Source organism: Cheilinus undulatus, linkage group 2 (genome assembly GCF_018320785.1).
Source record: "Cheilinus undulatus linkage group 2, ASM1832078v1, whole genome shotgun sequence".
NCBI classification, from domain to species: Eukaryota; Metazoa; Chordata; class Actinopteri; order Labriformes; family Labridae; genus Cheilinus; species Cheilinus undulatus.
The window spans coordinates 29277845-29301005 of NC_054866.1; the positions used below are offsets into that span (position 1 = coordinate 29277845).

At 36.6% G+C, this 23161-nt stretch overlaps 1 protein-coding gene across 2 annotated transcripts in view; it reads left to right on the forward strand.

Moving 5' to 3' along the window:
- egln2 (egl-9 family hypoxia-inducible factor 2) overlaps window positions 1–23161 on the forward strand; it is a 43796-nt gene that overhangs the window by 13041 nt on the left and 7594 nt on the right. For both annotated transcript variants that reach the window (XM_041804415.1, XM_041804417.1), the window contains exons 3-6: window positions 11840–11959; window positions 12198–12334; window positions 13532–13599; window positions 13703–17036. In XM_041804415.1, coding sequence (XP_041660349.1) covers window positions 11840–11959; window positions 12198–12334; window positions 13532–13599; window positions 13703–13755 — 378 coding nt within the window. In that variant the 3' untranslated portion in view covers window positions 13756–17036. The remainder of the gene's footprint in view (window positions 1–11839; window positions 11960–12197; window positions 12335–13531; window positions 13600–13702; window positions 17037–23161) is intronic.

A 23161-nucleotide genomic window follows, 5' to 3' on the forward strand; every position in this document is an offset into this window, starting at 1 on the left:
GGTAAATACAAGGTTACTGCAAGTCCTGTAACATAGAAATAACTTATGGTTGGTACAAAATAATATAATTAGCTAATATACCTTCATGCCTGATTTAGTACTGACAAACCACTTTGTGTAGTTTAATTAAAATGTGGACAGCTTTTAAGATATTTCAATAAAATTAGAGGAAGAGATCAACTTTAAAATCTGAGCTTTAAAAGGCCCTCAGCAGTTAACATGACTCTGGTCTTGACTCTGACCTGTCGTCTTCATCTTCCTCTTCCTCCTTGCTGCTGGTGGAGACCAGAGAGCTGCTTCCCTGGGCTGCCTGCTGTAGCTCCTTTTCTTTCTCCTTTTTAACCCTCTCCTTTCTAGGACCATCCATCTATTTTCTATACCCCTTGTTCCGTTCCAGGTCAGGGGTGGGCTTATGCTTATCATGTTTTTGGTGGTGTGAGGAAGCCGGAGTACCCGGAGAGAACCCACGCATGCACGGCAAACTCCGCACAGAAAGGCCCTGTTTGGGAAGTGAACCAGCAACCCTCTTGCTGTGAGGCAACAGCACTAACCACTGCACCACCATGTCTATGTCCGTTCTAGGCATTATGCTAATGCTGCAATTAGTAAATAAAAGACACCAAAAGTATGAATAAGACTGCTTGGTGGCATTACAACAAGGCAGAAAGCTACTTTTTCTGTTTGTCATTTAGCAGTAAATATTCAGCTTGAGTATACTGATAGGTTCACATGCTGTACCAATGACAAACTCTACTGACATTAGTTGTGTGGTGGTCATCACGTCCTGTCTGTTATTGATTTGGGCTAGCATCGCTTGTTAAGCAGGTGAGCAGTCGGCTAATTTATGCTCAGCTGTGTTTGGTGCTGTATGAGACAGGCTACTTCACAACAGAGGCAAATAAATGCAGGTTACAGCTTGGCAACTGAGGCTTAGGGGGCAAACAATACATTCAATTCATTTATGTTACCTGGCTGGCTGGTGGGGCAGGGGAGGAGGTGTGTGTGGGCTCCAACTTTGCACTGCTGCTGCAATGACTCCGTTTGTGTCTGCTCTGCACGTTGGTGTTGACGAAGGAAGAGAGGTGGGGGGGTTATAGATGATCATGTCAACATGGGCCAAATACATTACACTGTAAAACAACAACAGCAACAACAACAACAAAAACCGCCACTGTACTTGTACAAATTTGCTCCAACAAGGACAATATGGCTCTCCATTGATCATTTTCCTGTCTATTGTGACTGACAACTGCTTATGGTGCACAGAAAAAAACAGACCTCAAACCTCAAAACTTGTGAGACGTGTGTATCAGTGGAAGAGCTGCGGCCAACACTAGGGCTGCCAGTCTGAAGCAGTCGGTTAAATGAAAGTACACTGAAGAGCAATCTGGCCAAGTGATGCTACAATACCAGTGCAGATCAAAACATGGTGGCCTCCTGGTGAGTTTATAAGAATACATTTTCTCAAAATGCAGATATCTTGTGAGTTTTTTTGTTTAATATACAGATACAGATATCTTTCCAATAAGGTGAATTAGTCTGATCATGCAGGGTTCCTTTGAAGAAAAGGGTTTACATTTTTTAAAAGGCTACAATGTTGTGCAGCATACATGAATAAATAAAAGCATTTATTGGTGCAGCCTTGGCTGTCAGTTTCTATTTTCACTCAGTAATTTATGTTTTTAAAAATGTGGTGAAGTACAATAATTTCCATAAAATATACTTGATGTTAAAAATACTGAATTCAAAGTGCACTTTAAAAAGTACACGCACTGAAAAAACTACTTGATTACAGTCCTTTCACTAAATTTAACGAGTTACTTTCCAGCCCTGCCTATAATATTTTTAATATCTAGTTTGTTTGATATAAGAACTCAGAACAGAGACATCAACTTTCTAGTTATTGTTTTTCCTGTCATGTTTTATTTCCTTCTTCCTCCCTCACACACTTCTATATGTTCCCCTCCTCTCTCTTTCTGCTTGATGAGCAGTAATGGCGGTATTTGCTTGAGCTTATCTAGCCCCTACTCTCCACTATCAATCCTCTAATCAGAATATGCATGCAGGATTGGAGTTTATTTTTCAGTCTTGTCTTTAAAAGGCTTTTTCTTTTTTTTTCTATTTTCTTTTTCTTTTTTTCTTTCTTTTTTGCCATCACTTTTGCTGCACAGGCATCTGCCCAGCTATACCATCAGACCATTAATGAGGGTATAGAAGGGGGAGGAGGTGTTAATTAGACTCCAGCTAGCTGTGGGGATGAAGAGCAAGAAAGGCAGAAATGGTAGATAGGACCGAGACGTGCTGTGTCATGCTGTGTGACAGAGTGTTTTGTGTTTGTGTGTATTTAAGCCACTGACAGCAGATGAATTGAAATCTCAGACTAAAAAATTATACACTTGTCTTGCTTTAGCTTTGACAAAGACATTGTTTTTGTGTGTTTATGCTGCTGGCCTGCTGTCTGCTGTGGCATATTGCATGCTAAGTGTGTTTGATTACAGTTGTTAAGGCTGTTTCAAGTTTAAAAATCTGTTCTGCGAAAAACATCTCTTCCCTGAATAAATGCACAGTGCATAAAACAATCACTCCTATCCTGAACCAACATGGGTTAAAAAAACCTTATGTAGATTTTGTTATTCTCGGTATTCAAAAGCCAGACAATAAAAACTGTGCTTATACAGATTGTATATAATGTCAGCTCACATCAGATATTTCAACTTTTATTAATGGCATTTTGTATAGAGACAGTACAGGGTTAACTTGTCTGATAAAGTTATGGTACTCATAGGTTTAGATCAACATTATCACAGACTGAATGAATTTTTGCCTTGTGTGAACCAGCATAAATATAAACGTATTTAAATGTGATCTTTAATGGCATTCATAACAAATATGTATATCTTTATCTATATGTCTGATAAGAAAAAGTCCCTGACTCCACCAAAGGGCATCTTTGTTACAAGTAAGTGGATCAGGTGTTATCAGTTACAAGATCCTCAGCAGCAGATCATATGTTAATGTGACACTGACAGCTATGTGAAAAAAGCAGAGTACTCACTGCAGATGTTTCTTTATGGCTAATTTAGCATCTCTGTTTTGGCCATAAACATGATCTTTTTTCTTTAATGAGCTCTGATAATGATAAAAATATAAAATCTATACTCTGTTAATTTATCAAGGCGTCCTGTGTAAGTCAGACATAACACCAAAAGGTGCATGAGCATTTAGGGATTTTATATTTTGTTTTTTGATTAAGCACGGCTCGATAATAGAGTTTATTTGGCCTAGTTTACAGCAGCAGACTTCCATGGGCTCTGGCTAGAGATATGCCATCATTATGAATTATATATCAAATATGATGGCACGCGTAGGCATACGCATCATGGCTGCCGTGAGTGCAGTGTAGAAGCTGGGGTTGTGTGACAGTCAACACAGCAACAGGGGATATAATGGATGAAAGTTTTAAGACAAACTTAAAAACTTATTCCACAATTCTCACATCTAAACAGAGGTGGGTAGTAACGCGTTACATTTTACTCCGTTAGACGTACTTGAGTAGTTTTTTTTTAATCCTACTTCTGAGAGTAGTTTTTGAGCACAGTACTTTTTACTCCTACTCCATTACATTTGTGATGAAAAAAACTATATTTCTAATCCGTTACATTGGGCAATACACTGGTCGCTGCTTTTACTTTCATTAAGTATTTTTTTTTACTCTCAGCTGAGCTCTCACAGCAGCGTGAGGTAAAATCCTCAGCATCACTGAGTAAACGGAGAAGTGACCCCTCCCCCTTAACTATCAACAGTTGGAGATAATGGCTGAAGATGTAATACCTGCGTCTCCTTCTGAGGAGCATGTTCATCCCTGGCCCAACATCAAGACTCTTTGCCTTTCAAACGACGAGGAACAACAGCCACATAATGCGCTGCCTACTGTGTCTACCTAAAATTGTGGAAATGTCAAGCTTCAAAAATAGCACGTCAAATCTCAGAAAGCACGTTATTGCAAGAAAGCTAAATAAGCTAACGACTGCACTGCTAGTTAGCTAAACATATAAGTTCAAATCTCCGTTTTAACTTACAGACTGCAAAGACACAGTTGTGTCAGTGATAGATGATGTCACGTGTTCAACCACCTATACAACTCTGCCACAAATGTGATTTTATAGGCATTATTTAACGTTACGTGGTGGGTGATGCTATTATCATGTGTGTGTGGCATATCTCTTATATCAGTGATTATACCTAACGTGGTTATAATGTGGTGCTAGTGAGCTAAAGTTGTCTTTGGTTTAATAAGTTTCAGTTTGGCCAAATTTGTTGAGTGAAAATCAGGATAAAAATTCATAAATTGGAGCTAAAAAGTAAAAATTAAATAAATAGGGGCCAAAGGTCAGAAATTAGGCCAGTTAATAAAATTAATTTCATAAATATGAGCCAAAAATCATTAACACATGATAAAATGAATATAATGTGATTAAAAAGTAAGAACTGCAAGCTGTAAATTCATATATGTGAGATTAAAACCATTGTGTAGCAATAAGACAACTATAATGAGGGAGTCTGTTTTTTCTCATTATATTGAATTTTTCATCCCATAATTGTGATTAACAAACATAACTTGACTGCTGATTTATGTATTAAGTTAAGTTTTTATTTCATATACTTTTGGCAAGTTATGCTAATTTATTTTTGATAATGTGCAGTTTACATTACTACCCCTGAATAATATGTCATAATGCAATACGTTTTAATAAATTGCACAAAATGAAGTCACTCACTACTTGAGTAGTCTTTTAATAAGGTACTTATTTACTCTTACTCAAGTACTTATTTTTATGAGTACTTTTACTTCTTCTTGAGTAATTATTATTAAGTAGCAGTACTTTTACTTGAGTACTGTAACTGTGTACTCTACCCACTACTGCATCTAAACAATGTATAATTGTCACTGTGCACACAAATATGTATGCAGCTGAAAAATAAATCCTGTTCTGTGAGTGATGGAAACAGAAGTAAGATTAATGTTAATGTTCAATGTGTGACCCTGCAGACGGGTGACTTTTTTATATCAGTTTAGTATTTAATTAAAAACATTGCTGATTCTGACAATAATTTTAAAAAGGCATATGTGAGGACTCAGTCAGCTTTAAGTCACCAGTTAGCATGGTCACTATTTAGAGCAACACACCGGGACTGCTACATCTTATGCACATAGGTAAATGTTAAAGAAATGTGGACGTTGTGTTGTGTGTACTGACCTTGAGTCATCAGTGTGAGCTGATCTGATATTACCACTGCCCTCTAGAGGTTACTGTGAACAAGGATATGTCAACACCTTAAGACACGTTACTGTCTGGAAGTCTGTGAAAAAGTCACATGAAATTATATTTTAATACACAGTGTTTACCTTCTTTTAGTACAGTGGTTCAAACCCAAGGGGGACGGTCTAAGAGGGTAAAAGATCAGCTATGATCCATCAGACCACCAAAGAACAGTTTGATGCCGTAAAAAGTACATGAGTGAGAATGCATTCTTATGTAGACTCAACATAAAGATCAGGTTTAAAACACTCTGGGCATTTTTCATTAACAAAAAAACAAACAAACAAAAAAACTTTTAATATGATTCTGACATAAACCAGAATTTTTTCCTCTTTATGATTTGTTGTTGGCTAAGCTTGAAATCTAAGAACACTTGTGAGCACTTCTGCTCATTTTATTGCTCATATAACCGTAAAAAAATTAATTTTGCAGTTAACTGTCACCAAATATTCTAGATTAAGAAAGAAAAAAACATAAATTTGAAATATTTTTGACTGACTTTATTAATTGGCACTTTTATTCATTGAATAACATGCACAAATCTATGATTTCACATGGTCAGTTTGTATTTCAATACTGCAATGTTTGATCAAAATATATAAATATGGACTAAGCACTTAGTTTTTTTTTTTAATAAAAAAATCAAATCTACTTAAAAAATGAAAAACCTCCCCTCAATATGGTATTCTTATGTGCTTAAATGGTGTATCTTTATCTAACTGTGTTAGCTTTTGGAATCAAGTTAGATTTCCATCAAATCATATTTCTAAAAAAAAAAAAAAAAAAAAAGATATGGCTAGTGTACATTGATTCTGATAACAGCACTGTCTGGATTAGTGTTATTATTAAACATATCTTGTTGTAGTGTCCACTACTGACCCCACAAAATATCAGGTAATTATATCATCCTGTGTGGCTTTAAGTTTCAACAGCATTACTATAGAAAAACACACATTTTAATAGTTTGAATATTCTAATTTGGCATCTTTTCCCATGTTTCTCCACTTCTTTTTTCGATCACGTGTGACTTCTGTGTTTGTGCTTTGTGTGGATGGCCCTGCAGTCTTATGCCCTTTTATGGGAATTAAAGGAATTTTTTCTATGCCAATGAGGAAAAACATCCAAGAGCATGTAGTTTACAGGGACATGGCATTCATCAAATCAGAAATTTAACAAATCTGTTTTTTTTTTCAAAACATGCCATCAAACCTGAGATAGTTTTGTTTCAAGATCTTTCTTAAGAAGAAATTTAAGATAACTCTTAAGAGGATATTTGGTTAATGGGGCCAGTTGCTCGAGTGCTGCTAGAGATCAAAACTTCTCTGATACATGCCTGTGTATGCAGAAAGGTTTAGATAAGCCTACATTGATACCACACTTTGGAAACTAAGATTTGTTAATTGTATCTTTTAAAACCAATCCTTAGTGGTAGTGTTAATCCTCTAATTAAAGACCTCAATTCAAAATGGTTGAACTCCCCCTTTAGCATTTAAAGACATATATAAAGTTCAGATAAACAGCCTGCCTTAGTACATCAATGCAAGTTTTTGGAAAGAAAAAAGGTAATTTTCCATTTATAGGATTTTAACTTGGAGGTTAGCGCAATAGTGATAGGGATGTAAGGATGCACTTTTTTTCAGTTCCGATCTGATTCCGATGAATATGTGCCGATACCGAAACTGATTCTGAGATATATATATATATATATATATATATATATATAGTGCTTAACAAATTTATTAGACCACCAGCCAAAGTAAGGTTTGTGCCACAGCTGCCCTAAATTAACAGTATTGGTAATTACCAAAATCATTTTTTATGTTTCTGCAATGGTTAATACACCAATATGTAGAGCTCTTTAACCCAAATGATATTTTTAATGATAAAATAGAATTATTGTTATCTATGAATTTTCTAATTTACTGATTTACAAAAAAATAGTAAAGCACATTAATATTTCTTGATTTATATGTGAAACTATAGTTATTTACTTGCATTCCTGAACAGAAAAATGAGTTTTGGTGGTTGAATGTTATGCTTGATTCATTTCTGACTTGTCAGAGAAGCCCAGTGAGCCGGCTCAAATTTGGGTGAATTCAGTTTGAAATCCCTCATTCCTATTCAGAATAGTAAAACGTGGAGAGCTCACTGAAAATGAAAGAGTCCGCATTAAAGCACTTCATGATGCCCTGTATATATATATTTTTTTGTTTTGTTTTGTTTTTTTAACAATTATTATTGTTGTTGGTATAATATGAGGTTACATGAGGCTATAGTAAATCACCCAGCTCCTCTTATTAAAAAGCAAAAAAAAAAAACAAAAAAAAAATGAATTGAATTGAAATGTATTCCAAACAAATTTATTTGAATTACTACTAAAAAATAAATAACATTATCCAAAAAAACAACAACTGAGTATAAGTTATAAACAACAATTACCTATCATTTTTTTATGAACACAGGCTTGAAATCCCTGTCTATAATGCTCTTTAATGAACCTCCCGCCACTAGAGACCGCTGTAGCTTCAGTTAATGGCCGCAGCCTTCCTCTCTGACCCTTCACCAGATGTAAACAATGAGAAGCTCGGCAGTGGCTAAGCTATTAGCCTATAGTAGGAAGACCGCGGTACGACAGTTTTTCCAAAGAAGTAAATGGAAATAAAGTGGTATGTGGGCTGTCGAGGGTTAAGCTCACATATGACTACTCACCCAAAATGAAACGAGGCCAAATATCGAAGCATGATATTAATCTGCAAAGAGGAACGAAGGTGGGCGGCACTAGCTTTCAATGCTAGCCACGCTGTAGAGAGTATTATCAGGCTAACGTCACACCCACTCTTCTTTGTGTTCTCTCATTTTTAGGCTAGTTTTGACTAATCTAAATATGGATTTACATTTAATCTACTAGGTAGTTATACCGCTAAGAACATCCTAACCAATACTAGCTCGGTTATACACAGACTGTCTTGTGTTAGATTGCGGTGCGTTCATGGTCTACTGCAAACTGTTGGATTGATTTGGATCGGTCACTTGGATTGGCGCCGTCAGTCAGATATCTAATCTATTAATTATGTCCATATCGGACCCAATACCGATATTGGATCGGATCGGTACCATCCCTGTAGGGATGGTGAAACATTAACACACAGTAAGTAAAAGGGGTCTTAAGTACTGACCCAAGTTACATCTCTTCAACCAGTTACTCCACAGATTTCCTTTAATTTATACAAATATTGATGTCATTTAAACACACGACTCAAATTGCAGTATTACTCTCCAACCATCTCAGTGGCCCCATCAGTGTAAAAACAGAGAAGTCATAACAAATCAGCCCCATATCACTTCCAGATTACTTTAATGTTTCTAATGGTCTTTCTGTGCAGACACATATTTCTCCTTTTTGTGTTACATTCATTTGGACACAGCAGGTCTGTTTGTCACTTGGAGCTCAGAGGAAAAGGTCCGGAGGTTAATGAGCTCTGACTGCGAGCGTTGGTCAATAATTAGAGCTGGCAATGACAGCTTAACAGAGTCACACACAGTCAACCCAGATTTAGTGAGCTCTGAGCAAGCAGAGAAACACGACAAGAGATGGAGGAGGAGAGAAATGCTCTGGCCAGTATCAAAACGTGTGCTGGGGTTTTTTTAGAGTTTCACAAACAGCATGTGTGTTTGTCTTAATAATGTATGAAAGGGTTATTTGATTTCCTTGGGATTAAGACTCTCGCAACATAGCATGAGAGCTTAAAAGATAGTGTCAAGGAAGTTAAATTGATACTGCAGCAGAACAGATGAACAATAGTGTCCTACAACTGAGCTAAAGTAATGCAGTGACTTTGTCTTCCCTTTCAGAGCAATATAAGTCAAGACAGTGACAGTATCTTCCTTTGTAGTCGGGCTGTAGCGATAACAGAGGGGTTATTACTCAACATGCTGCCAGCTAACGTCACCTCGTCTCCCTATCTTCCAGGTTATAGACTGATGTCAGTCACTGTGTGAATCTGCTGTGGAGACAATCAACAAAGCTCTGATCTCAAACTGGAGCATGTCTCTGTCCCTCAGACCGATATGTCATAGTGATACCCATACGACTTGTTTTCAACCTTTTGATAGTCACGTGGTCCAGCAGCGGCCCAGGTCTGGAATGTGTGTTGAGTGAAGAGCTCTTATGCAGATCTCTATTCCCCTCAGTCCCAAGAGAAAGCAGCGCTCTCCAGCTTCACAGCCACACAAATGAGGACGTCAAGCAGGGGAAATACCAGCGCGAGTATCTATTGTTTGAACCTGGATACTCTTTCTGCAGGTCATTATGTAGTTGGGAACAACAGATGAACTCTGACACATTTTTCTGCTCCATCTCAAAGACTGTTGGTCTCAAATTACAGTATGGAAATTATTCACCAAGTAAACAGTTTATTCTTGAGTTGGGCTGAGAGGTGGAAAGTAGAGGCTGCTGAAATATCTACGTATCTATTCATGGCTGAATCAGTATCCTTCAGTTGCAAAGAAAAAACGGCGATACCACAAGTGTCCACTTGAGGCTGGCTGCAAAAGCCAAGGAATCCCCATTAGTCCCCATATTCATAGTTTTTATATGATGACACACGCTCATGGACTGGCTTCCTGGCCTGTTCTTTAGCTGGATGCAATAAATGATGAAGAGCTAAGTCCAGGTTATACTTCTTACAGATCCCCATCTGAGAAAGAAAACCTAGAGAGGAGAAAGTAGCTTCACCATTTGTAAAGTTGGCTAATTTAGCACTAACTGATGCTTTTATGAAGAAGAACTTCTTGCTACTCACCTGCCAGACAACAGCATTACTTAAACAAGCTCGTAAAGAAATAAAACTGTCTGTACTTTTGTAAACTTTTATCCTGGCAGCAGTGTATAAAGAGGGATTGTCCCCCACTATAGTTAACAGCTTAGATTATTATTTTTGTTTTTCTGTGGTTGTTCGGAGATGTAAACATGCATGTTTTGAAGGGACAGGGAATAAAAATGCCAGGTGCTGTAGCTCCACATAGTGGTCAATGGCAGCTGCAACAACCCTATGCATTTTCTTAAAACTTTTTTTTTTTTTTTTTCTCCATCAACAACAGTACAATAGAGACATTTCCTTCTCTTCCAGCCATATAAGCATTTGTACACATCACATTAATCTATTCCGTATTGGGTATATAAAAACATAACCAAAAAAAAAAGAACAAAATATTTCGTGTATTTGTAAATATCCTCATCTACTCAAAAGTATATACATATGACCATACATGTATATTTTTACACTCATACATCAGGGTAAAATTAAATAGTAAAGAAAATTAAAGTTCCTTTTAGTCAAAGAGAAACCCCTCGTCACATGTCACAATCTAGAAAGTCCAGGTGCAAGGTGCAAAGTGTAATATTGGATATAAAGTAGTATAGCACATTGACTATAAGGCAGAACAGCACATAACACATACAGTGGAGCTGTGTACCAAGGAGACATCATTTTTACCCTATGCATTTTTTGACCCTTAGCCCTTTTATGACCCTCAGCCGAGTTACCCTTCTTTTCATGTGACTGAAATCTGTAGCTACGTAGCTTACATAGCGGCGTTGTGCGCTTAGCATTAGCTACGTTAGATATGCGACTGTGTTTTCTATGGTTAAGTTAGCTTTAGTAACATGAACTTCAGCAAACATAGCTAAAACTAGCTAAGCTATGTAGATAATGTAGATACATAGTTTACGTAGCTGCTTGGTGAGCTTAGCTTTAGCCATGTTAGCTATGCCATCTACATAACTTGCGCACTTAATCGAGCTACTCAAGCTACTCTGGCTGCACTGGAATTTTTTCATGAAGGACAAGCTTTTTTCCTGTCAGCAGACTGTTTACTCTGCTTTATTAAATGTTCTGTAATTGTTTTGCAGGTCAGGTTTTTGACTTTAAACTTTTGGTATCCTAACCTTTTACCCAACCCTAAACAGAAGTTTAATCTGATCTTATGTCAAAAGTTTAAGAGTATATTTCCGTTCTGATATATGGCAACTCAGATAAACGGTCTGTGAGAGTGGCCTTCAGAAATGAATGGTCTGCATCCAGACTGTATCGGATAAAGTTGATTATGAAAAAAAAGATCATTTTAAATTGAAAATAAAGAAACAGTTACTACACATAGAACAAAATCAGAAAAAAAGTAGAAGTTACAGCTTTGTCTAGAGGGGGCACCAAAATCAACGCAAACCTTGAGTTCCTTTCAGGACCTATGCATTTTTGTTTGTTTTACTAACACCTCTTCAGGAGACCAATGGATGAGGTCATTATGCCCATGTATTCTTTGCATACATTTTTTGGTTGTAACCCTGCTTTCCATAAGATAATTTTCAAAGGCAGGCTGTGTTAAACTGGCTAATACTCAACAAATTATTGTCAAAACGGTTACATTTTTCCTCTTCTAATTCAGTATTGAATATGTGTTTTATTGGAGCAAGTTAGACACAATTGAAAAACTTGTGTTGCTATTTCTCCTGTTTCTAGGCCATGGTCGCCTGTTACCCAGGAAATGGGGCAGGGTATGTCCGCCATGTTGACAACCCTAATGGTGACGGACGCTGCATCACCTGCATCTACTATCTCAACAAAAACTGGGATGTCAAGGTACATATATGAAGTGAATAACAGTTGAATTATAAAAGTTTTTTTAGTCGCACTTTCATCACAAAATAATGTTTCTTTAATAAAGTAAAAAATGCACCTCACATAGAAATTGGCTTGAATATGCGATTGGTAACAAAACACTTGAACTCTCTGACCTTTCAGTTTAACCCTTTGGACATCCTTTGTTCTCCAAAATGATTCTTATTGTTAAATTTGCCTGTGTTGTGTTTTTTTGTAGAAACAAGGAGGGCTGTTGCAGATCTACCCTGAAGGCAAAAATGTGGTAGCCAACATCGAGCCTCTGTTTGACCGGCTGCTCATCTTCTGGTCTGACCGCAGGAACCCACACGAAGTCAAGCCAGCCTACGCCACTCGGTTAGTGATTCTTAGACATGCCAGGGTTTTGTACGTGCAGTACTTGTAAAAATGCACACAAAGAAAAAGAGGCCAAGATATGAACAAAGAGTCAGGGCAAACTTCCAGTATAGCAAGTTTGGTATATGTTTAATATTTAAACACATGTTGTGATGGAAATGCATATGCAATTAAATGAACACCATGCTAATTGTACTACATTTATTAGGATTAATTTCTGAACAATTCATATGCTTTATAACACAAAAAAATACACTAATCATTTATTTTTAATCTCCAAAAGCCCAGGAGGTTACATGCACACAGATTCACACATGATGGGAGCATTTTGTGTTTGTTTCCCACCTTTAATTCCTTTTTTTTGCACCCTTTAAATTGAAAGATTTATGATATTTCATGTTCTCTTATGAGTTCAAATCAGACAAGTATAAAGCTTTACTGAGTAAACCACAGAAGAAAAAAAATCCCATCTGTTAAACTTTCTTTGATGCCCATATAAGATAGAGCCACTTATTACATAATCACTTGTAAGCTCTTTTACTTGTACCATTTTTTTTTACAATGTAGCACCAAATACTTGTGTTCATTAAGGACATGACACACTCTCCTCTCCTCTCTCTTGTCTCCATCGAACTGCTGGGGGGCGAGGTGGAGCCAGAGGCAGGAAGTATGTGTTTCCTGAGGGGGTTGGTGGGAGGGAGAGGGGAGGAAGGTTCAATTGCAGGACTCGTGCTGGAAAGGCAAAGACATGAGAGACAGGAATAAACAACACAGCCCCCCAGGAGAAACGCAAAACTGAGGGAATTAACCCTCTGCTATCCTGGGCCTGCTGCTGCTTACAAAATAAGATGTCAAAACTAGGAATTTTTTTGTATTGTTTTGTCTCTCTGGGTCAGAAGTGTATCTTTTGGGACTGTTTTTCCATTTAAGTGTGATTCTTTTTGAAGGAATTTTGGTTTTTATCAGACATTTAAACAAAAATGGCTTTGAGACAGTCATAACCTGCTTTACTAATTTAGATTTTGGTCATCTTGATGACTTTCTTGCATAATATCCAAGCCATTGACTGATTTTTAAGCTGTGATTTTGTGTAAAATTTCTCCTGAAACAGAACCCCCCCTTGAATTAGGCTGTGTTTTGTTCTGAAAAAAGCTCTTGTCTTTGTGTTAACTTGTCTCTGTCTGTCATGTCTTACAGCTATGCCATCACAGTCTGGTACTTTGATGCCAAAGAGAGAGCTGAAGCTAAAGAGAAGTACAGATTGGGTAAGTCACTTATTTTCCCAGCTTATTGACTTTGGTTTTTATTTGGCACCACATATTATTGTGTGACTAACGGGCTTTTTTCTCTTTTTGCTTGTGTCCATAGCAACAGGACAGAAAGGTGTTCAAGTGCCTGTCACTCAAAACAGCAGGACATAAAAACACATTAATCACCGAAGAGTCTCTGAAAGTATTATGTGCCTTCCTGAAACGCTTTACAGACGTTGCGATCATAAAGGGAGACACGTTGAACTGTGGGTCATTACTGCAGCTACATGCCACTCCTGCAGCGTCAACTGTCAGGTTCACGTCATGGGCTGTGATGTCATGATTTCCAGCCATGTGATTGGTCTGCCGATGAAAGACGTGGCAGATAGAAGCACAACAGCCTGGATTTTTTTGACAAAGGACGAATGGGAATACACGTCGTGGTGGCAAAGAACAAAAACAACTCTGACGTCTCAAAGAATCATGTATGAAGACAATAAACTGAAAAAAAATACTTTCTATTTTATTTTGGCGCAGTTTTGCCTGTTCAGTTTTCTGGTGGTGTTGTGGTGTATTGAGAAATCCCTGTTTTACACTGCTCAAGTGTCTTTTTCAAATCAAACACAAGCAGAAATGATGAATCAGTGGACTTACAGTGGGAATAAGGAGTTGAAATCAAGGGTGTTTCCCCTGAAATCAATTAATCCCCTCATCTGTAATGTTGTCCCTTGTCTCATGATGTGGGCAAGTGTTTAGTCAGAGGCATGGAAAACCAACAGCATCAAATGATTATAGGCCATGATGAAGTGGACGATTGCTCTATAGCAGTCAGACAGTCCTGTTTTAAGCACTTAACCAAAATAGTACAGAAATGTGCTTAAAGCATGCATGAGGACAGCTGCACTGTAGATTTAAACATAAAGCACACGAAACAAAGTTTAGAAAGTATTTAAAGATGTTATGCCTACATTTGGCTTGACTAAAACCTCTGTAAGCATGACAAAATCATGTAATAAATCATTTTATAAGTAGTTGCTTTGTGTACAAATGTTTAGAAGCTTTTCTGCGTATCAGAGGTGAAGTGCTATCTGTAGGACTGACACACAAGGCTCAACCATGAGACAAGAGGCAAACCGTCCCATTACAGGGGTCACAAAACAGGGTTTAATGAATCAGACAGTAAGTGTTTTTTGTTTTAGCGGGTGTGTTAGTTTGTATGCAAAATCAACTCAACTCTTACCTGTGCTTTATAGAATTTAAAAGAGTGTGTAAGGCCAGTGTGGACATTAACAAACAAATCTTTTTTTCCCAAAAATACACACACACACACACTCATGCCTGTATGCTCATAACCATTAACAGTATAAAGCACAGAGTCAGACATACACTGTATGTGACTTCAGGATCGAAGTACTGCCTGCTCATGTGTGGGATTGAGTGTTTGTGTGTTAATGTGAACTTGCACATGTATGTGACGGTTTATACTGTCTCAAAGAGGGTTGCAGGTATTGTCTCAGTGTATTTCAGATTGGTTGAAGAGAGAGAAGATTATTTTTAAAAGCACTTTATTGTTTGAAATGCCATTGGTGAATGATAGAAAAAATAATACTAAAATGTAGATTAATGCCTTTATGCTGTGGATAATACTGTCATTCAAATGCAATAGAAACTAAAACAAATGAGAACAAATGGAAATTGTTTGCCTAATTTCTTTTTTTAATTTCTGGAGTATTTAATTAAAACTTTTCTGTTTTCATACACACATTGTAGTCCATTTAATGGGAAATATCAGCTGAATTCAAGCAAATACAACCAATTTCAGTCATGTGTGATACAAGTTTACAAGAATATGTCAAAATCACAAATTCTGTCAGAAGACTTGTTTGAGTCATTATTGTTCGAGTAATTACTTTGTAAAGATGCAAAATATTGAATTTTGACAATATCTGATATGCCAATTTTTAAAAATGAATTGTGGTCGATACTGACGCGATACTGATATTTTAATGTAGTTCCAGACCTAAAACTTAAGTCCTTAAAACACACAATTTAAAGTTTAAGAATAAAATTTAAACCCTTAAAATACATTTTAGAGTGTATGGAATGAAGATGAATGAAGAAAAAGACTTCAGCTGATAAAGATCTGTTGGTGTAGCCTAAAACTCACTCACTTATTTGTTCATATGGCCAATGTTTACAGCTGATATAAGCAGATTGTTCTAGTCAAAATATCGATTGTAAATATCCGCAGAAATGTTCATATCTGCCAGTACCGATTATTCACTTTTTAGGCCATTATCTGCTGATACTGATCTACAGAAAATAGCGTGCATCCCTATTACTTTGGTCTTTTCTGTAAGTATACTAAGTGTATTAAGCTACAAGAAAAAAAATTGGATTGGACGAGGTGGCACACACAAGCACCAACCTCTGGTAAAAAAAAAGAAAAGAAAAGAAAAAAAAAAACACATTTCACAGTAGCATTGAAGAAAATTGTTTTTAATATTCCAATACTGATAAAAATGTCCTCATTATTTACACTATATGAACTGTATTGAAGAGGATTAAGCCAATAGGTGAAGGAAAAATTAATACAGATTAAAGTTTAAATGACTACAAAAAGGTCAAAATATCATAAATAAAGATGAAAAACTTTTTCAAGATTTAAGTCCAAATTTAGGAATTGAAGCCAAACATTATGAGACTTTAACAAACAGCCTTGTATCTATGAACTTGTGAAACTATACTTCAGAATTCTATTTAACAAGAGATTCTTTAATTTATCTCATAAATAGTATAGCTATCTAAGATCAGCTGGTTATAGTAGCCCAATAAGGTTTAACTTTATTTTAAAAATGTAGACTTTTTTTCTTAAAATTGTATTGCAACAATAATTCTCAACATTTTGACTTTTTTCATCATTTCTACTTTAATTTTGAAGTGCAAGGCATATTTTTTTCCTTCAACCCTGGCACCATTTTTCTTCTGTAAAACTAACATAAGTTCTCAAGCAGACTGTACAGAACATAAGTTAACATTAGGAATCTGATGAAGATGTAAAGAAATGGCATTGCAGGGTTTTTTTTTTCTTTTTTTTCTTTTTTTTTTTAAGCATCGACTCCATTTAACATTGACAGGGTGTCTGCAATGTCTCAAGATATTTTACTTTTTCCATAAGCAATATTTGCACTTACATAACATTAACGGCCTGCTTCAAAAAGGGTTGAAAAAACATCTTCAAGTACATTCTTAGTTCCCTTTGTCTTGTGAACAGCTGCTTTCATATAATCCTAACCAACAGGGGGCAGAGTAATTTAATTATGCTAACAAATTGGAGCCTCTACGATATTTTGGTTATTTTTGTGAATGAGTGCTGACTTTTTTAGCAACCACCTCTCTACAATACCAGCAAACCCGGAGCAACTATACAACACAGGAGTCGACATACAAATGTAAGTAACATATAGACCTGTCCACCCAGCTTGTCTCTTTATATATACTGGTGTTCAGCCACCTAGCTAGCCGTTCTAAGCTTGCTACTTAGTTGCAAGCCCAGTTTGGCTGTGCTAGTTAGCTTACACTAAAGAAGGTATGAGCAGGAAACAGAGCCTTCCAATAGATGTCAAAGCCGCAACACACAGAAGTAATAAACGTTGATCATACAAACAAACAGACTGCTAAATAAAAGGGAGCTGTACTTATAAACACCATAAATATCAATACTTATATACTGCATTTGGGTGTCTCAAATGCATCATGTGGGCTTCACATGTCAAAGTGGGAGTCGAGGCTGATTAGCCAATAACTGCGGGAGGTCTTTCCCAGATTAAAATGCTCATAACTCAATGAAAAAGGAACTGATTTTCACACCTTTTGTTTTGTCACAAACGCAAGACTTGCAGGACACTTGATCCAATGATAAACAGGTTTACATACCTAAATCCTTACCTAGGGATCCAGTGCTTCTCCACAGGACAAACAGCAGCATAATGTTCATCATAAAGGCCAGACAACCATGAAAACCCATTTATTACTTTCATTTTATTTTTTAAGTGAAAAAAGAAAGGAAAACACACAATTTTAACAGTTTTGTTATCTCTACCAAATACTATGGGTGGGAATCACAAGTGGCCCCACAATATGATATTATCGTGATACTTGGGTCACAATTCGATATTATTGCGATTTTAAACATTTTGCAATACAGGAGGTATTGCGATACCACATGTTGTGATATATTGCGATCTATACCATTTTTCAACTGTTTAGCTGATTTAAGATTAGTCTTTTCCACATGTATGTATTGTTTCTGCAGTATTTTATTTCCTTGTTGCACTTCCTGCAAACCTCATGTGTCATGTCTATCTCATTTGTGCCCTGCTTACATTCCTAATGTCCTTCCCCTGGTGCTGCCATGTTTGTTGTACTAACTTTCTCCTGCTCTATGACCATCAGTTCTGCCAACCTCACTGGACAAACAATTGTCCAAAAAAATTGTTTTATTTTCCATTATTATAGACTTCAGGTTATATTAGCAATTAATTTGAAAAAATCAATACTTGGTGGATGAGACGATACGATATATTGCCAGCCAAAATATTGCGATACTATGCTGTATTGATTTTTTCTCCCACCTCTACCAAATACCCAATCATTAAAAATCATATATACTCAATTGCATCTCATCATTTTCCAGCTTTTCTCTTCTCCCATCATTTTTAAATAATGACTATTCAGGGTTGTGAAACAATCAAATGTTGTATAGCTGACATAAGGGTCTGTGGGACGTAGTGTCAATAATGTCCGACATTATTATCTCTTATGTTATGAATAAGAAAAATACAAAATAAACACACCCATGGTTTATCTCTATCGACAGGTCACTTTGTTTGATATTACACACTAAATTGGGATCACACTCACATCAAACACAACAGAAGGCTTTGACATGCATGTCACTCTGGCCCTTCCCGTAATTTCCCTCATGTCAGAGCAACAGTATCAACATGACAGTCTGATAAAATAAATGGTCCCTAAAATACACAGATACTGCACAGACACTGTGTATCAGTGCTTTTACACAAATACTGCTTGGTAAACAAACTATCTAAATGAAGTGAATTCTCTTAGCATTAAATGTTGTTTTACAGCCCCATGTTCTGTCCTATACACACACATTTGTGTAGTGACAAACCAAACAAGCTGAAACAGTTTGTAAATATAAACACCAGAGTCACAAAGAGACAATGCCCTCATGAGGCTGGGTGATGTTTTGGAGTAGATTTCCAATTTCCTCCTCTCTTTTGCACACTTCTGGAGCGTGGCTGACGATCATGTCACTGTGAATGGGGAAGTCAAATGATGTGAGAATAGTAAAGCCTAGTACCTAAAAACATCTGGGGCTAGTTTAAAGGAAATGTGGCCCTTTATTGGAACAGGAATATACTGGCATTTAGATGTCATTTTTATATACTACATATATATCTTAAAAACAAAAGAAATTCAGGGGTACTAACCCTTTAAACCCTTAAATTGTATATAAAAGGCATGCATATGAAAGGTGCAGGTGTTCATAAAGATAATAAACCTCATCATACGATCAACATTACCACTGCACTACAGACTATCAGATAGCAAGTCTAGTGTCTCTTTGTCATCTCTCTCCACCTTGTGGTTTTTGCCCTGCATAGCAGTGTAAGCCCACTTCTTCTTGCAGTACCATGTGTAACCACCAGGGGTCAGGGCTGTAACATGAAAAGTGTTTGAATTACTGAATGGTAAAGGTGCTTCTAATTCTTGCTCTATTCACTTTGTGCCATTCTATACAGACTATGATGTAAAACCACCACATGAACACCCACACGTAGCTGTTTTAGAAACACATGAAGCATGTGAGATGTCAGGTGCTTTCAAACCATGTGCACTGACATAATAGAAAAACATGCTGCACCTGCTGCTTGCTATGATCATGCTACACTGTGAATGTGTGTTAAAATAGTGAGTGTTATGTACCTGTCGGCTGTCTGAAGCTCTCACTGCTCAAGGCTCTGATCTCTGAGAACAGTCTGCCTGATTCTTGAATCTGTCTTATGCAATTCTAATATGTATTACCTACCTCTTTAAGCTACACTATATCATATGATTATTTACTTGATAATTTAATAAAAATATAATAATTTAATTGATATAGTAGTCTTTTGAAATATATATTTATAGATATATTCCAAAACTTTTACTTTTAATGACTTCTTTTTTGCTTCTTAAAACCATATTTTCCTACTTCAAAATTTTCTACAGTGACATCTGTATACATCATTTAATGTAAAAAAAAAAAAAAAAACGGGCTTCTTCTGTACCCTGTTGTTTTTTACCTGAGTGGGATTCAGATGTTAGGGTAAAAAATCCTCAGATATCTACGTGGTCATTTTCTAATGATCGCTGTTGCTGTATTTGAGTCAGTAATCTATTAGAAACAAAGTTAACTAGATGAGCATAGATTCACATGAAAGCAGTATGGTTGCATGTTTGATGTCCTTTGGGGGTGTTGATGGTGCATAACAATCACAAGAAGATGTGGATTGTTGTCAGCCTTTAGAAAAAAGAAGCAGGAACAAAACATAAATCCACTTGTACAACCTGAGGACCAAGAATGGGAACCGAGTGTCTGTACATCAAAAACTGGAGTGTTTTTGTGTTAAACATTTCAGAGTTGAAATGACCTTCAGTGTTTAGTGTTTTTTAACAGAGTCAATCCATTCAATGCAAGTCCAACTCTGTAGAGAGTGAATTTATATATATATTCCCATCATGTCCTGGGGCAGAGTGTTTAAGTTATTGCCTAGAACAGGTTTCACTACTGGGATTTCATTGCTTGTGTTACTAGTGGATTACTGTTGGTTTTGATGTTATATTCTTCTGCACCATGAGTGACGTTATCCACCAAGTTAGTCATTGCCTTCCCTTTGGTGAAGCTTGGTCTATAGTAAAGTAAAGTAAAGTTGTACTTCATTCATCCCCGTAGGGAAAATCATAGTTTACACTATTTTGTTGCCACCGGGACTTGAGCCAGCGACCTCCTGCTCTCCAGCCCAATTCCAGTCAAGCTCCTTCTAGGCTGAGCTACTGGTGCCCCCAAGTAAAAGGTTGTGTGTAATATGTCACCAATTAAAACTGTAAATACTGCCAATTTATACCTGTAGTGAAAGGAAATAACACTGTTTTGAGTTAAAAGAACACTTTAATGTGTAAAAAAAAAAAAAAAAGAACAAAACTTTGAGTGTTAAAAAGTTATACTATAAGAGAGTTAAATTATGAACACTTTCCAAAGTGCAAATTAAACTCAGAACCCTTGAAAATTATATCAACTTGTTAAGAGTGTTAAATATAACACTATGGGAGTTGAATTAACACTAATGATTTTGCTGTGTAGTGTGGTTTGGAAAGAAGAACGAAAAGGTTTACGACTTTCAGGCAATGTGAAAACTTAACATCAATATTTAAGACCCATTTAATTAGACTAAAAATGCAGCCAGTTCTAATTCCCTGCAGTTGATGTTGATGCTAATGATAGCTTTGATTTCTGTACACATTCACATGCTGCAGTGCTGACGCAGCTGTGGGAGAAGCTTTGGTATTAATCAAACCCCTGACATCCTGGTTGAGAGATGACCTACTCTACCTCTGATCCTACAGACACCCTGGTCTATGATCTAGGGTAAAAGTTGTTTTGACATTTTTTTTCCTAAAAAAAAAAGTAAGATACATCTGGAAGTGATTAACTTGTAAATTTTGTGAGACTTTGGACTTGTAACACATAAGAAGTTTGTCACTTTAGCTTACTTTCACCTTTGCTGACTGCATTTCAAAACTATTAATGTATTCTTCTGCAAAGATTATTGTGACAGACAAAATGTACAGTTGCAGTTATCAAAAAGCCCAACAGCTTTCTGTCGATTGAGCCCACGCAATGCTGACGTCTATGTTGGCCTACAAAATCTAACGTCACTCCAGCTCTCTATTGTACCATGTGAACGTAACGTGTTCTTGCTGGTGTCCTATATTTGCACTATTACAGTGATGCAATCCTTTCAAACTTTTACTCTATTTGTTTAACCACAACAAATCATGCCTGCTCTGTTCTTTGTCTCAGTGTGTAAATAGCTTCTGTTGTTTCAGTGACTTCATCTGTCTTACTCTCTGACAATTTTGAATGTCATCGACATCCTTCAGCACAAAATCAGTTTGCCTTTTTTTTGTCTTTTCTTCTCTTCTGTGAAGTATTGTCAGATTTTTTAGACATATAAAAACATGACAGTATCTGTGTCCTACATTTTCAGAGGTCGTAAAAAAAGCATTTTACTGGCTCTTACTGGATAAATATTTAATTTATATTTCACATTTTTCAAATTGTCAAGCGCTGTTTATTCAGTTTTCATCATGCACATTGCAACAAATGAAATCAATCTTGTGTGCTACTGCTTCATAAGTCACTGAAATCTTCTCTATTAAAAGTACCTGTCAGGAGAATACTGCAACAGAAAACACTCATTCCTCATGATAAACAGTGAGAGCCTGTTGGATACTTATATCCAATTTAAACAGCCAAGATGAGACAGATGTTAGTTCTTTGACTAAAATATTTGATTCCAGTGTTGCTTTCTGCTTTTATATCTCTTACTCCTGAATGTATCTAAGCTGTGTGTCTTTTTGTGTGTGCACATTCTTGTCTTTATTGAGGAAGTACCATCAATATGAAAACATCAAAGCTAAAAAAGAAAGAATGCTCTTCCTAAAACACCTTCTGCGTACATGAAGATGTCCAGGGAAAATGATTAATATCCTCTACGATGTTGGTATTTAAGTGCAGGTGGTTTCATTCAATCAGTAATTTTATCTCAGGAATTTTATGAGGCAGGGTTTTTATGGCAGTCCTGAGACTTGAACATAATTTTAAAAGCCCCAGCACATTGTTGCTTTATAAAGAGACTGCCTCAGTTTCCAATCAACCCATCAGAGGACCACAGAGATTGCTGATTACTGTAAGCTGCTTAGTACATAATAAGCCAGCTAAAAAGTTCATGGCATCATATTAAATAACAGGAAGTACTGAAAAGTCCTGCAAACTTGTGCCCCACTGATATAAAGTGAGTTTTGTACTGTAACAATATGAATAACATCTGTGATAGATGCATCTCTCTCCATCTCACTCCAAAAAAGCCATGAACTATCACAAGACATGACTGTTGTAAATGCCAAAATGTATGAATGTTGGTGGTTTCCTTCTCCAAAACTACTTTCTCTACGTGTTGCCATCAACCAAGCAGCAACCTTGCTTGAAAATTGAAGCCAAAAAACAGTAGTTTCTTGAGTGTTCTCTTGAGACTGGCTGCAGGAGCACAGTTAGTCAAATACGCACCATGTTAAAAGGCAGCTGTGTACTGCCCTCAAGAGCCCCCTTCAGTAACCAAAGATCACTGTAGCTTCATTTGGTATTTTCTATAGTTTATGAGTATTTTGTTGATTCATTCTGATGTGCACTTTTGGTGTTATCTGAATGACAAAGTCTAAGTCTAAGTAC